The 14,276-nt window shown below is 42.6% G+C and overlaps 1 protein-coding gene across 1 annotated transcript; it reads right to left on the reverse strand.

Annotated features, from left to right (window-relative positions):
- LOC140076712 (proton-coupled zinc antiporter SLC30A8-like) lies at window positions 1-5,399 on the reverse strand. The gene is made up of 3 exons (XM_072123370.1): window positions 5,188-5,399; window positions 2,066-2,449; window positions 1-785 (listed from the first exon to the last, which is right to left on the reverse strand). The coding sequence occupies exons 1-3, from the start codon at window positions 5,243-5,245 to the stop codon at window positions 214-216; spliced, it is 1,014 nt and encodes a 337-aa protein (XP_071979471.1). The 5' UTR covers window positions 5,246-5,399; the 3' UTR covers window positions 1-213.
- Window positions 5,400-14,276: the final 8,877 nt, after the last annotated feature.

Raw genomic sequence — 14,276 nt, forward strand, 5'->3', positions numbered from 1 at the left:
AATAAAGATCATATTTTATAAAAAAAAACCTCTTGTGTTACGTGTGTGTGTGTTGTGGTCTGAGGTTAGTCAGTGAGGAGAAGATAGACCACGAATGGTGAAGATTTCATGTCCATGTCAAAAATGGAGGACGCTTTACAACCCTTATTGTAGTTGGTTACGAGTTCAGTTTGTTACAAAGTATTGGGAATAATCTTCTAGATATCGATATGTTCAGGCGCAGGCGTTGACCAAGACCAAGTCATTTCTTAAAGTATGAGGAGAAGCGCAACAGGAGTAGTGGGCACAGGCAGGGCCACAAGCCAACGCACACATCCCCGGGCTGCCAAACTCTGGTTGGATGGTCAGCTCCCTTATTCCATGGCGCTTGAATAATACTTTGGCCTGGCTTAAGATAGTCTTGTATTCCTCCTCTCCAGAACATTGGACATGGAGAGAGGCCACACCGTGGTCTGGGGCCAGGGACCATATGTGAAGCTCATGATGTCCATTATGACCACACAGCGCGTCTAGATCCATCTTTAGACTTTGTAACTTAGCAGAAGGTGGAACGGCTTGTAGGAGGACGCTACCGTTCTGGACAATGTCCGAGTAGACCAAAGCGACCATAATTGCTATAGAAACCAAAGCGAGAGCCGGGTCTAGGTAATGCACAGCCGGGTGACTGAAGAGATGGAGTAACAAGCTGCTGGCCAGGAGGAGCGATGAAGGAGCAAGTGAGCAGAGCATGCGCAGGACCAGGTACCACCGCGGCTGATACTGCTGCAGACCCGCTAGACACAGACCTGGTTTCATCACATGGGAACAGGGGGGAAAAATATGTAAAAAAAACAAAAAAATACACAGATATTACATTTCAGAGGTGGAACTTAAGGCTGCAGGACCCCAAGATGAAAACTGTGTTTAAACATTCAGGTTTTTAGTTGAAAAGACAATGTTACGTTGATCCGCACCTTATTGTGGCTTCACAGAACTTACATTGACAGGCAAAGAACCCCAAGAAAATAGCATGGTGCTTAGAAAACATCAAGAAATGAAAGGGAACCAGTCAGTTGGTTTGTGAATGCCTTTAAGATGCTGGGGCTTAGGATCCAAATTCCTAGTAAACATCCTTGTGGGTTCTGCAGATAATGGAAGGGAAAGGTGTTTGGAGGCTTCCAACTTTCCACCATTTACAGTATGTTTGGTGATGATCTGGATATGGAGTGAAGCTAGATGTACTGACCTCTACATCATCAGACGTGAACCCCCAACCCTTCAATTGGAACTGGGCAACCACTAGTGTCAAGTTACATACATTTAGGACCATAAGCCCTAGACACATGAAGAAGTTCTGGTCGATTTGTGGTCCCAAACCAACTGAAAGGGTGACTAAGCCAAAATACGGTGTGGATCATAAAGGAGGAAACTTGAGGACAAATCTTTTTAATACACTTATTATTAAAAAAAAACTGAAGGTGGCCGAAACCAACCATAGTGATCACATGATGGTTGTGGGTCATATCTGTGGGGAGGGTTTATGGTGGTCCTTAGGTGCAATGTTATCCTAAAGACAAAGCTACATCTAGATGTTATGTAGTACTTGTAACAGATTTTATCTCTCAGACTACAGCTTTCTCAATAGTTACACCTGTAGTACTGTAAAACATCTAGATATAGTTGAGACCTCATGAGACATAGATTAGCAACAACATAAAGCAAGAAATCTTGTACATAAATCCAAATCTGCCATTTGGTCATGTAAGTAAATTCTAATATTCTAGCTACCTGCAGTCACCACTAGAGGGAGATTACTGTATACAGATTTATTATTGAGATCAATGTAGAGGGTGTATACAGTAGGCTCCCTCTTGTGGTAGCTACAGGTATGCAGTGATTGATAAATGACATCTATGGTATTAAGAATTAGTAAGACATCAACTAACACAATGGATTACGTAGCATATTTGTGAGGGACTATATGGTCAGTGTTAGTGTATGCTACAAGTGAATGTATCACAGGCAATAGTGAAAAATACAGTAGTTTATTACTTGTTTTGCCCACATACCCCAGAACCAGTCTAACCTTGAAAAGCTCCAGTAACAGCCATATAAATGACGTTAAACAGCACGCCAAGGACTCCAGCCACAAAGATGAGAGCTGGCCGGTGAGAGTGGTGCGGATGCACGAGATGTCCAAGTGACCCTAGGGTGAGAGACAGACAGAGGGAGGAAAGAAAAAGCGGGGAGAGTAGCGAGAAGAGAGTAGGGAGCCGAGCCTTGGCATGTGGGGGTAAAGAGGGTAAGTAGGTAAGTATAGGACTGGGGCAAAGAGCTATGAGGAGCGAGATGGTGTGAGCAGAATCAGCCAATGTGAGCAGCGAGTCTGACAGTCTGCTAAGTATAATCTGTATCAGAAAGACCGCAAATGAGACTGCAAAGAGCAAAGCGTGTGACACCATCGTAGCACCTGCACAGAGAGTGGTGGAGGAAACGGAAGAGGAAAGGGTTAAGAAAATACATAGTCACATAAAAATCCATAAACATCAAATCATTTCTATACTATAAACTGTCAAGTTCTAGAACTAAGGCCGCACACGAGCAAGTTCTGGATTTACTGCCGTGAACATAGAACCACTAAACAGAACCCAGTTCAGCAATTCTACGTTCGGTCCGGTAAATCACGTTCACATGAACAAACCCGAATCAACTGGCTTAAAAGTCGCCCTATCAATAGGGACAATGTACAAAATAACGAAGCCTCCTTCATTACTCAGAGCAACCAATCAGAAATCAGGTTTCATTCGTAAACTCTTCTGGGAAAATAAAAGCTGGGCTGTGGTTGGTGGCTGTAGACAAAATAAGTCATTTTCTTCTTTTATGCTGTAAATGAGGCTTAGTGCAAAAAATTTATGAAAACTGCCAAATAAAAACTCTTTACTGCATGTGGCAACCAATCACAGAGCTGCCTTGATTTGTTTTTATTTTTTTTTTAACCAAATTTGAAATGCAATGTTAGGCGTCTTAAATGTCTAAAAAATGTGAGTTATTGCTCATGAACACATGGGGTGGGATTTAACAATGTGTCTCAGATTCCGGCAGTTTCTAGCAGATTCGTGATTCGCTGTGATTAGGAATTCTGGTGCAGGATAAGACTGCCGGCTCCTACTTTAGACCTACTACTACTTTTAATTGGTCTAAATTGTGTGCCAGAATTTTGCGCGCACAGACGATTTCCCACAAGCCACGCCCTTTCTCACGAGGTCACACCCATCTCCCAGAAGTCACTTATTCAGAAAGTGCCAAAAAAAAAGGGTCTAAAAGCCGTGATAACTGTGGTGCAAGGCAGTTTAGACTGTTTTTGGCGCAAAACCACCAGTAATGTGCCACAAGTTTATAAATCCCCCCCCCCCCCCTCTCCATTGGGACACATGTATCAAACTTTTGGCTTGCCGTTTTCTTTAAGTTTTAAGAATTTTTTATGGTGCTTTTGCTCATTTGCGACTTTTTTTGTGCCTAAAACAGTCTCCCTTCTTACCATTGTCTAGTTTTCTGCAGTGTCCCCTTAGTTATCACCTGAATCCAGATGGGAAAGTTGCAACTTTTTTTTTTAAAGTCGCAAATTTTGGCGCAAATCTAAGGCTGACCAGGCGTAGAAATTAGACTAAAGCTAATTTTGACTTTTGGAGACTTTTTGCTACTTTTGTTTTAAAAAGTCGCAAATTCACTAAAGACTAAAAAACGATGGGGCACATGAACCATAAGTCCGGCTTTGTCCGTCTGTTTTTTGGTACTTTTTTTTTTTCTTTACTTTTCTGCTGGTCAGATGTATCTTAGCGGTTTTTGCATTATTGCGTTTGGTCTTTAGTGAAATTAAGCTTATTTCTATCCACGGTCAAGGCGTAAAAAAATGTTGCAAGTTCCACTTCTGGATTCAGGTGAAAACTAGAAAAAATTCCGAACTTTGAAAGGAGACTGTTTTAGATGCAAAAAAAAGTCGCAAATGAGCACAAGCACCAAAAATAGTCTCGAAAATTAAAGAAAAGGCAAAACAAAAATTTAATCCATGTGCCCCCATATGTATCAATAAGGAGTAACCACTAAGATATGTCTGACCATCAGAAAATTTTAAAATAAAAGACAAAGCCAGAAGGATACATGTGCCCCACTGTGTTCCCGAAATATGGATAGTGACATTGAAACAAGTATTCAGGGACACAAGGACATCTTGAAATGTATTTCACCGATTATCCAAGGCCAAAAAGCTTGAACTGTGCCTAAAAGTTATGACTAATAATAAGACAATCTATTCTGCCCAGTGCAACCTATCAGAGCCCAGCTTTCATTTCATACACTGCTTTGTCAGAGTTAAAGCAGCTCTCTGATTGGTTGCTAAAGAAATCATTCTCAATATTAGACAATTTTGCTAAATGCGACCCACAAAGTGCGAAACTTGACTGACCACCTTAATCTGCGCCAAATTCGTGCTGTATGACAAGTCTAGTCTACGTGAAGACGGTCTCATCAAGCCTTCCATTTGTTTGCTTAGTTTGTGACAGAAAATTTTTTAACAATTTAGTGAACAAACGTTTCTTTCCGCAAAGTCGCTCCCCTTTTGTCCTAAAAGTGTCTAAAATCCATCTAAAACCCTTGATAAATGTGGCACAAGGCATTTTAGATCACAAATCACAACAGATATTGGTTGCGAATGTGGATTTCGGGAACCCTATTCAGATTGTTGTCAAATCCTAAACAAGTGAACGGACCCATAAAGAGACATGGAAATTTTTTGCAGTACTGTATGAATTCCATCCCCAAATACATGAGTACCCTCGGCTTCTCCTCCTGGTTTCTATAGGTTTTCCACCCGATATGAGGAATACAACAGGCTGTTGTTATGGAAACTTTAACAAAACTGCAGCTTTGGCAAAACTAGAGAAACTTGGCTTTACTAAAGGTAACACATGACACTTGCAGGGCATGCTGCTACCTGTAGTGCTACAGGCGCAGACAGTTGCTAGGATCTTTGTAAGAAGAATGAAAGGACATGGACATTCCTGAGTGTGCAGCAATGGGGGAGACAGGAGGGGGCTTCACAGCCGCAGCTGATCCCTTCTTCTCATTGCTGTCACGTTTGTACAAGTTTTCTGCACTCTCCTGCCGTCTCCTACGCTATCTGAGAATCCTTTATTACTTGCACTTTCTTACCTTTGTCGCTTTCTCCCAGTTTCTCCTTCTTTGTGGAATCTGCGGTGGCCCCCTCCATGGATCATGTGCCGGTCACACTCCCCCCCCCCCTTCCTCGCTGTGTCCCTGGGTCACTGTCAGCAGGGCTCCCCCCACCCTTCGCACCACTTCTGCCACCTAGGGTCTTTCCACCAGCTCCAATAGACCATGTGCCTGGATCTGTCCTGGCCATTGCTTTATTCATATCGCCCCTTTCTTTGCCCCCTCCCCGTCCATGCAATCCCTCAGCTGACACTGGACTACAACAATGGGCAATTATATGGAGTTATAGGGAGAACAAGGCAGATGAGAATCTACTGGCCCGGTGCCAAAGGGGAAAATGAACCGAGTCACCCCTCGCAAGCTGTAAAGTCACATACCGGGTGTCTACCTAACTGATAAGTCCCCAGGAGCAGCGTCTTATCGACTAAATAGCTCAGGGATTTGTGAATCTCAAACTGTGACTTTGAGATTCGCAAAGTGACTGTACATCACACCGTCCAACTTTTGCAGTAGAGAAAAAGGGACAAGTGTCCTCCATCTCCCCTCACATTTGGGCACATTTACTAAGGGTCCGCGGGCCGCGATTCTGTCGGGTTTCCCGACTATTTCTGTTCTGCGCTGAATCGCACTGGGGATTGTGTCGCACATGATCAGATTGTGGCGCACCGGCGCTGGCTTTCACGCTGATTCAGACAAACCACGGAATTTAAAATTCAAATTGTGTAGCAAGATCAGCACTTACATGCACCGGGAAGGAGATGGTGAACTCCGGCGGACCTCAACGGGGGAAGCAACACATTCAAGAAATCGGGTGCGCGCTGTAAGTGAATCGCGGCAACTCCGAATCCTCGTCGGACATTCCGGATCGGCGGACGCAACTGGACGGGTAAGTAAATGTTCCCCATTGTGTATCACCAACTCCCTGTCACATTGTAGCCACTCGGATACTCTGACCCCAGTTCCCCCTCATATTTAAGTCCCCTCTTATTGCAACCCCCTCTTACAGTGTCCCCCCAGCAACCCCTTTATTGTGCCACCCACCAGCAGCTCCCCCTAGTGTTTGCCCCTCCGTATTGTGTCCCCCCATTTGCTCCCCCTCTTATTTTGTCCCCCCCAGCAGGGATATCTCTTATTGTAACCTCAGCAGCAGCTCCCCATCTTATAGTGCCCACACAGGAAAATAATAAATACAGCAGGCAGGGATGACATCATCACATTGCGCCTGCCGGCTATGCTTCATAAAGCAGAAGCAGAGGCTTCCACCGTCACTGTAATCATCTCTGTCGAGTTAATGTCCCGGAGCTGACCTCCCACCGGGCGGGACAGCAGGGCAGAGTCCGAAAACCAGGACTGTCCAACTGGATCCGCTACTTACATTTTCAGAAAGGGACTCAAGTCACATATAAACTAGATGACGGGTCCTACATCACCATCATTTCCTTCATAAAAAATCAGCTGGAAACATTTCTACATATGCTAATTAGCATTTTGATGGAGGCGCTGGATGCTGGGTGGTGAAACTGGGCAAGAAAGGGTCGACTAAACCTTGTAGCCACACCTTTAGTGCACCGAAAGGGTTTATTTGACTATAGAAAGAGTGTTAAACATTAGAAAGCTATTTATTGAGCGTGACTGCGCCCAATGGTTAAGAATTGTGCAGATATCCTTATCAACAGGGGGCCTGGTTTTTTTTAATAGATCACAGTGAAAAGTACCTGCAGGCAAGTTTTCATAACTGAATAGTACAGATAAATATTAGAAAATTAACTTCAGTACGTAGTAAATATATTATGTAAGAATTATGTTTCCTCCAATTTTTCCTAACAACATCTGCATCAATCTGCACACTGAAGTCTACGGAGAGGGAAGGGGGGAGAAGGAAAACACCACTGCCAGCTAATAACTGATTTATACACTCAGTGGTAGAAAATGCAAAATTATAGCGGAGATAAGAAACTTCTGTTTGTGTGTCTCTTCCTGCAGCCCCCCCCCCCTCCTCTCCATAGACTTCAGTTACTGTTCATATGTGTCCCGTTCAATAAGTGATCTTACAATATGTTTACAAAAATTAAATAAATCTAATAATACTAGATAGATAATATAATACAGGCGGTCCCCTACTTAAGGACACCCAACTTACAGATGACCCCTAGTTACAAACGGACCTTTGGATTTTGGTAATTTACTGAACTTTACCCCCAAGCTACAATGATCAGCTGTAACAGCTATCACAGGTGTCTGCAATTAATCTTTATTATTAATCCTGGTTCTTATGAAAACCCAACATTTTTAAAATCCAATTGTCACAGAGATCAAAAAAATACAATCATAATGTATACAGTCCCGACTTACATACAAACTGAACTTAACATCTTGTATGTAACCCCTGGGACGGCCTGTATATATATATATATATTCGATAGATAGAATCTATATTACAAGCACCGCAATACAGAGTGTAGTAAAGTATAAATTGCTTAGCTGCTCTTCTCTACTCTACATTTTTTTTAAATTATAGCTTAAATTCATATACCTGGAATGTAATGAGAAAAAAAATGAACTGTTCACTAAAAAAGCTGAAAAAATAATAATGTTCTAAATTCTGTGCCCACGATTCATAAATGTGAGCAGGAATATAATCACTATGCTGGGAATATAAGTACAAGGTGCGCACTGTGAGGATTAAGGTGCCCCTTACTGTGAGATTATAGGGGTATTTCACATCACCTTGGAGCTTGGTGGTATTAGAGGCGCTCACATTTCTGTAAGTTTTAATGTTTTTTTTTAGACAATAATGTGCACTGTGCTGTGTCATCAGAATTCCTTTCCCAGAGTCACAGCAAGTCTGCGGGTAGAACTGTGTAATATATGTAAAAAATGATCTAAAATATAAAATGGATAAAGTAGTGAAATTCATATAAAATTCATAAAAACTAAAAGGGTCTATTTAGGTTTATAATGCTTTATTATCCATAGTGTTAAATCTTGGGGGGGGGGGGTCTGAATTTCTGCAAGTATAATGGGGCACACTGCTCCATACTGCACAATACATTGGGGCACATTTACTTACCTGTTCGGAGGAGTTCACCGAAAGTGCGTTGTCCGACGATAACTAAGATTCACTAAGATCGTGCGCCCGATATCCTGCATGTGTCGCTTCCCCGCTCAGGTCCACCGGAGTTCTCCTTCTTCTTCCTGGTGCATGTAAGTGCTTTATCTTGCGACACAATTTGAAAGTTAAATCCTGCGCTCAGTCCGAATCAGTCGAATCATCCGACGGCCCAACCCCAGATTTCTGTCGCCTGGAAATCCGATTGTGTGCGACACAATCCCAGCGCAGACACCTGTTAAATACCTGTCACGACTGCGCAATCCCTGAAAACGTCGGAAAATCCGACAGAAATGTGGCCGTGAACCCTTAGTAAATAAGCCCCATTCACTTTAATAGGACAGAAATACAATACTAAGCAGAGGCGCGACTAGAGAGCCAGCACTGTCCAGCACAGAGAAATGTACAACCCCTTTAAGTAGCTGATTAGCGATCTAATAGATTAGTGATTAATATTAAACTAAAAACTTGAAAAGTACAGACTAAAGTACTGCAGGTGGCTGTACAAAAGGCTGTTCTTCCCTCTATGTAACTTTCCATTTGTTATCATTATGCCATTTTTTCATTTTTAATTCATCAATATATAATTAGTCAGAGATTTTTTTGTTATAAAGAGTCCCAAATCACCAACATACAGTTAAAAGTTAATGTTTTAGGAGGGAGTATGGGAGACACTGCTCAGTGTTAATCCAGTTTTAAATAGTCTCCTGAGCTCCCTCTGGTGGTGGCTGCAGGCAGCCAGCGTGTAACATTTTGAAGTTTTCTGCAGTATATGCAGGTGATTTGGAGATCTTATGTTGTAAACATGTAAAAGCTATTACATTTTAATTATTGCAAGTATTTTTGTATTCACTGTCTGCTTTGTGAATACCCATAGGAGACAACAGAAGAAGAATGTAACTTCGGTCAGTGCGGTCTGCAGGCCGGCATTAGGTAAAGCGTGGTCAACGCAGCTGTGCATAAGCATAACTTTCCCTTCCAGGAACATTCTTTATAGCTTTTATATTACAGCAATCCTCCAATACTGTAGTCCTCTCAGTCTCACTCTACATACCTAGAAGAATAGATTAGTGTAACAATAGACTCAGCTTATTCTCAAGTGATTGTATCAATGTCCTTTGGGGATAGACAGTGCTTTATAATAGTAATTTAACTTTACTATTATCCTGCTTCATTATCAACGGATAAGGATACATTCACACACTGTTTTATGGATACATTCAGTGTATACACTGGACAAATCCATAGAATATACTGGCAGGTGGGGGCATCCGTTTTGGATCTGTGCGCATAGTGGGCAAGATATATCAAAAGTAGTGCAGTCTCTATTATGTGCAGTTTGCCTTTACTAGTGTGCAGGGTGCGCCAGATTGTTGAAAACTGACGCACGGTCTTTAATAATCTGGCGCACCCTGCAGTGATCGGGAAGTGTGCACCAGCATTTTTTTTTTAGGGGCAACTTTAACAGACTCCGACTAAGCACTAACACACCCCTTTAGGTGTCTTGTCAGCACTGTGCAGCCTCACCACAAAAATGGCGCAGACACTTCTTAAATACAGGTGTAAGCTCCAAAGACGTTATTTTTAGTGCAAACTGGCACAACCAGAGTAATAGATCAGGGCCAGCATACTTCACACCCTGCAGGAAAAACAGAATGAAAAAACACAGCAAGCTACGTCTTTCCATCCTTATTCCTCTTGCTGAGTGACATATACGTTCAGCGGAGGCCATTATAACCTATGACGGGCGGACACAAAGTATTGCATCCATCCTGGCCTCCGCTGAGTGTATACCCAGTGATGTAACTGTCCATATGAGCACATCAATAGGGAAACACCCTAAATATAAGCCAGTGATAGATGATATTCACTCATTCTTTCAGGGGCAAAAGGGGAGGAACAGAACCACATATTCCATTGTATGAGTACACAATGAGATACATCCTAGCCAGTAGTGGATTATAATAAAGGTGGTTTGTGCAGCAGCCCGGGATTTAGGGGACTCATGGCCACCCATACCACCCACTAAATTTTATACTCAGAAGAACCTTCACTCTAAAAATCCTTGTACATCAGTTCTTGCTCTCTATACACATGCTCATAAAACACACAAAGGTCCTCAAAAGGGTCATGAAACCTCACATTAAAAGCAGGAAGAAAGGACATATCCTCCATTCCCCAAGAAGCTTGACCCTAGTACCATGTGTAGCTCCAGACTTGTAGGGGCTACAACATTCATACAGCCCAGGGCCCATAGCAGTCTTAGAGGGGTTGTCCAAGAAAAATGTGCCCATAGGGGGTGGGGCTGCATAAAATAAAATAAACATGTACTTACCTCCTTGGTACCTCCGGTGTCCTGCGCCACAGTCCCCCTGTGCCTCTGTTTACAGGAGCACAGAAGCCTCAGACAGCTTCCGGGCACCCAACCTCTTTTCCCAGGTCTAGATCAAGTGCTGGCATATGGTGACTGGTGGGCATGTCCGGCCTCCTAAACAAACAGGGGCACGGCCCGGAGTGCGGGACACCAGGAGGAACCGAGGAGGTAACTTCATGATTATTTTTTATGCAGCCCCTCACATTTAGCCCAAGTAGATCCTGTGGGCATAAACCTGGAACATTTTGAGAAGCTCTTAAAAAAAAGGAGATCCCCTCTTGGGTCTGGAAGAGTATGCAAATTTCTGTTTAATCCAGTGATTTGGGCATAAAAAGGGGTGTGTCCTGGATAACAGTACCAAAACAGAGTATTTAGCTGAGCCATGGTTATGAATAGGAGGTGTCGTGAGCCCCCAAACTTTTCAATTAGTTACTCTCCCACACCCAGCCTGCTGAATATTAGCAAGTAAGACGTAATCGACTTGAGACACGGGGTCAGAGGCGCACAGCGCACGTAATATCGGTGGTTTCCAGTGTTTTTCTGGTTCACAGAGAAGACATCACTTGGTTGGATGATTCTGGTTTCTGTCGGGGGTAAGAATTAGTTACTATCAGCACCAGTCTATGAAGAAATCAGCAGTTTAGGTTGGAGGACATGGATTAATGCTGTGGATGAGTTTTCTTGGTCCTGTCGTGGTCCTCTCTAAAGACCAGTCACATTTTTGGATGGGATTTTGCACAACATCAAATTTAATTTTAGAATTCACGTCTTGACTACAGTATGTAGAAGCTTTCCAAGTCCTGACTTCTTTCAGCTGAAGGCTGTATTAATGGAGCGCTGCCATATGGTTACGTGTTATGCCCTGGGCACACCGGATGTTCACATAGTTAAGTTTCCTGACCTTGGCTTATGTTCTTCCATATAGCATTGTATGTGATCTCACATCATATGATGAGTAGTGATGAACAGGCTGTGAAGGCTGCCTTGTGAGAACAGCACAATGCTTACATAGTTTTCATATATTCAATAGGTATATATAGGGGAGAACTCATATATATACTGCCTAAGGGTTCATTGAATTTACTGTGCTTATGTTCTTTCCAGTGTCAACCACTCAAGGGTGGAAATTCAGCGCAAGACTTACGGCGTAGTTACGACCAAAAAAAACCCACATTCCAACACCTTTTGAAAACTTTTACTTTTCCGATTTGTCTGACAAAGGGGGCGTGGCCGGGTGGAAAATTGACTATGCGCCAAAAAATTATGAGGGTGCACAGTTTAGAGCAGCTAAAGGCAGGTCTAAAAGTAGAACTTGAAAGTGTTAACCAGAGTTGTGGAGCTCTGCAGTCGGAGCCTGTGACATCTTAATGAATCCCCCCCATTGTGTTAGTAATAAATTCCCCAGTGAAGTCCTGCGCAGGCCAGGTGACAGCGGAAGTCTCTTTCTCTTTATAGACTAGAGATTTAAGGCCTCCTTTTGCTACAGTTTAGGTACTTTTTCCTTTAACTGAGAATTTCTGCACCTCTAACCTTATGGTAAAATAATCTCCCAATCTACCTCTCATCCAACTGCTCTGATAAGGGGCAGAAACAACAAAACAACTGGCTAAAGTTGTGTGCGAGTAGAATGGTGGCTAAAAACACAATAATTGATTGTTCTGTGAATCCCAGACCATATGGTGCCGTTTAGGGGCTTATCTAGGAAAGTCAGGGCCCCATAGAACACTTCTGAATGGGGGCCCCCCCTCCCCCCTTAAAATGTACATATATGGACAAACACATGTATACAATCCCAAACATTTACACATATACATATAGATACACATTTATATACAGTGGGTACGGAAAATATTCAAACCCCTTTAAATATTTCACTCTTTGTTTCATTGGAGCCAATTGGTTTGTTGCTTCATTGGAGTCCAGCTGTGTTTAACTAAAATGATTGGACTTCATTAGGAAAGCCACATACTGGTCTTTATAAGACCTCACAGCTCACAGCGCATGTCAAGGCACATGAGAATCATGAGGTCTAAAGAACTGCCCAAGGAGCTCAGAGACAGAACTGTGGCAACAAAAATTATAAAAACACAGTGCAGCACACTTCCATAACACAGGAGCTAACACCACAGTCTGAGACCGATCTAACAAGTCCCACTTTAAACAATAAAAAAAGGAGTATAAAAAAAAACCTCTGTCCGGAGCTCCCAATGATTCCAATACGGCTGTTGTTCAAAATTCCTTAAAAGATCTTCAATTATATTCTACCAATGAGGAAAGTTTTGCAACAAGATGTAGGTCACTATTCAGAACGCCCTTAAGGTGCAGTTTTCTCCTTAAACTCACTCAACAGTGTGGTAGCAAAAACTAAAAGAGAAAGTAGGCACCAAATCGCACAGTACGTTCTTAAAACCTTGGAGTTTATTCTTAAAAGTTCTACTCACAAGAGTATGTTTAAAATGCGCATAAAACGGTATACAAAACGGGACGCCAGCTCCACTCGCTCGCTCGACCCTGGGTTTCGCCATTCTCAGCTTCTTCGGGGCGTGCGCTGCCGTCCAATATCAGTCCCGTATTTAAATACTTAATGACCATAGTACATATGGCAAGATTGTTTGGTTTCTGTGAACATGATGTATGTCTGTATATGGTATTGTGTATGTATATGCTCTATATGTGTGTGGTGTGTACATACTGTATGTGTGTATATCTGCATGGTATACATACCATTCACCTTATACAGAAACAGCATAGACACATCACATATGCACATCCAAACACGTATACACACATGTATATATTCACTCTCAGGCAGTCTTCATATCCAAAGGGGGTGTAAGAGGCCACTGATCGATTCCAGTAGCTGCTGACCACATGGTTAAAGTAGATGGCAGGAAGTAGATGAGAGAAATTCCAGTCCTGCTGTTCTGCTGCATCCCCCAAGATTTCCTGAGCTGACGATTGTGGAAGATGTGCACTGTTATATACATACAGTATTATAGTGCACAATGTGCAGAATAATATGCATATAATGGTGCACATCCTCCATTCTACGGTGTCAGATTGGATGCCGGGGCCCCTGACACTGCTGGGCCCCATAGCAGCTGCTTTGGCTGCTACCGCTGTAGTTACACCCCTGGTGCTATTCCATAGCTGAGAGTCCAAGCATCGTGTTTATATATGAATTATGGAGCCAACACGAAATCTTTGGAAAACTGCATTATAATTGGATCAAGGTTACAGGTTGCAGTTCTGTTAGGGAGCAGGGACTCCACGCATATACAATTGTTCTGTAGTAAAGTACCTCATGTTTCTAGGTGCTAAAGAACCAAAAGATAGGAGCGTCTGAAAGTAATTCTAGAAAAGAACATTTCATACCCCACCTGAGGTGGCTGGTGGTTCAGAGGAGGTAAAATCATGTGACCAGTTCTCTTTATAGGGAACTTGTCAACAAGGACCTCATTTTCTCTAAAGACAGGTTACAGAGGACCATCACACCTGCATTGCACATCTGTCTTTCTACTTTCTCTAAGCATTTGCATTACAATATAATTGTATGTTACAACTTACCTGGCACCCTGACAGAAT

The sequence above is a fragment of the Engystomops pustulosus genome, chromosome 9 (assembly GCF_040894005.1).
Source record: "Engystomops pustulosus chromosome 9, aEngPut4.maternal, whole genome shotgun sequence".
Classification (NCBI taxonomy): Eukaryota; Metazoa; Chordata; class Amphibia; order Anura; family Leptodactylidae; genus Engystomops; species Engystomops pustulosus.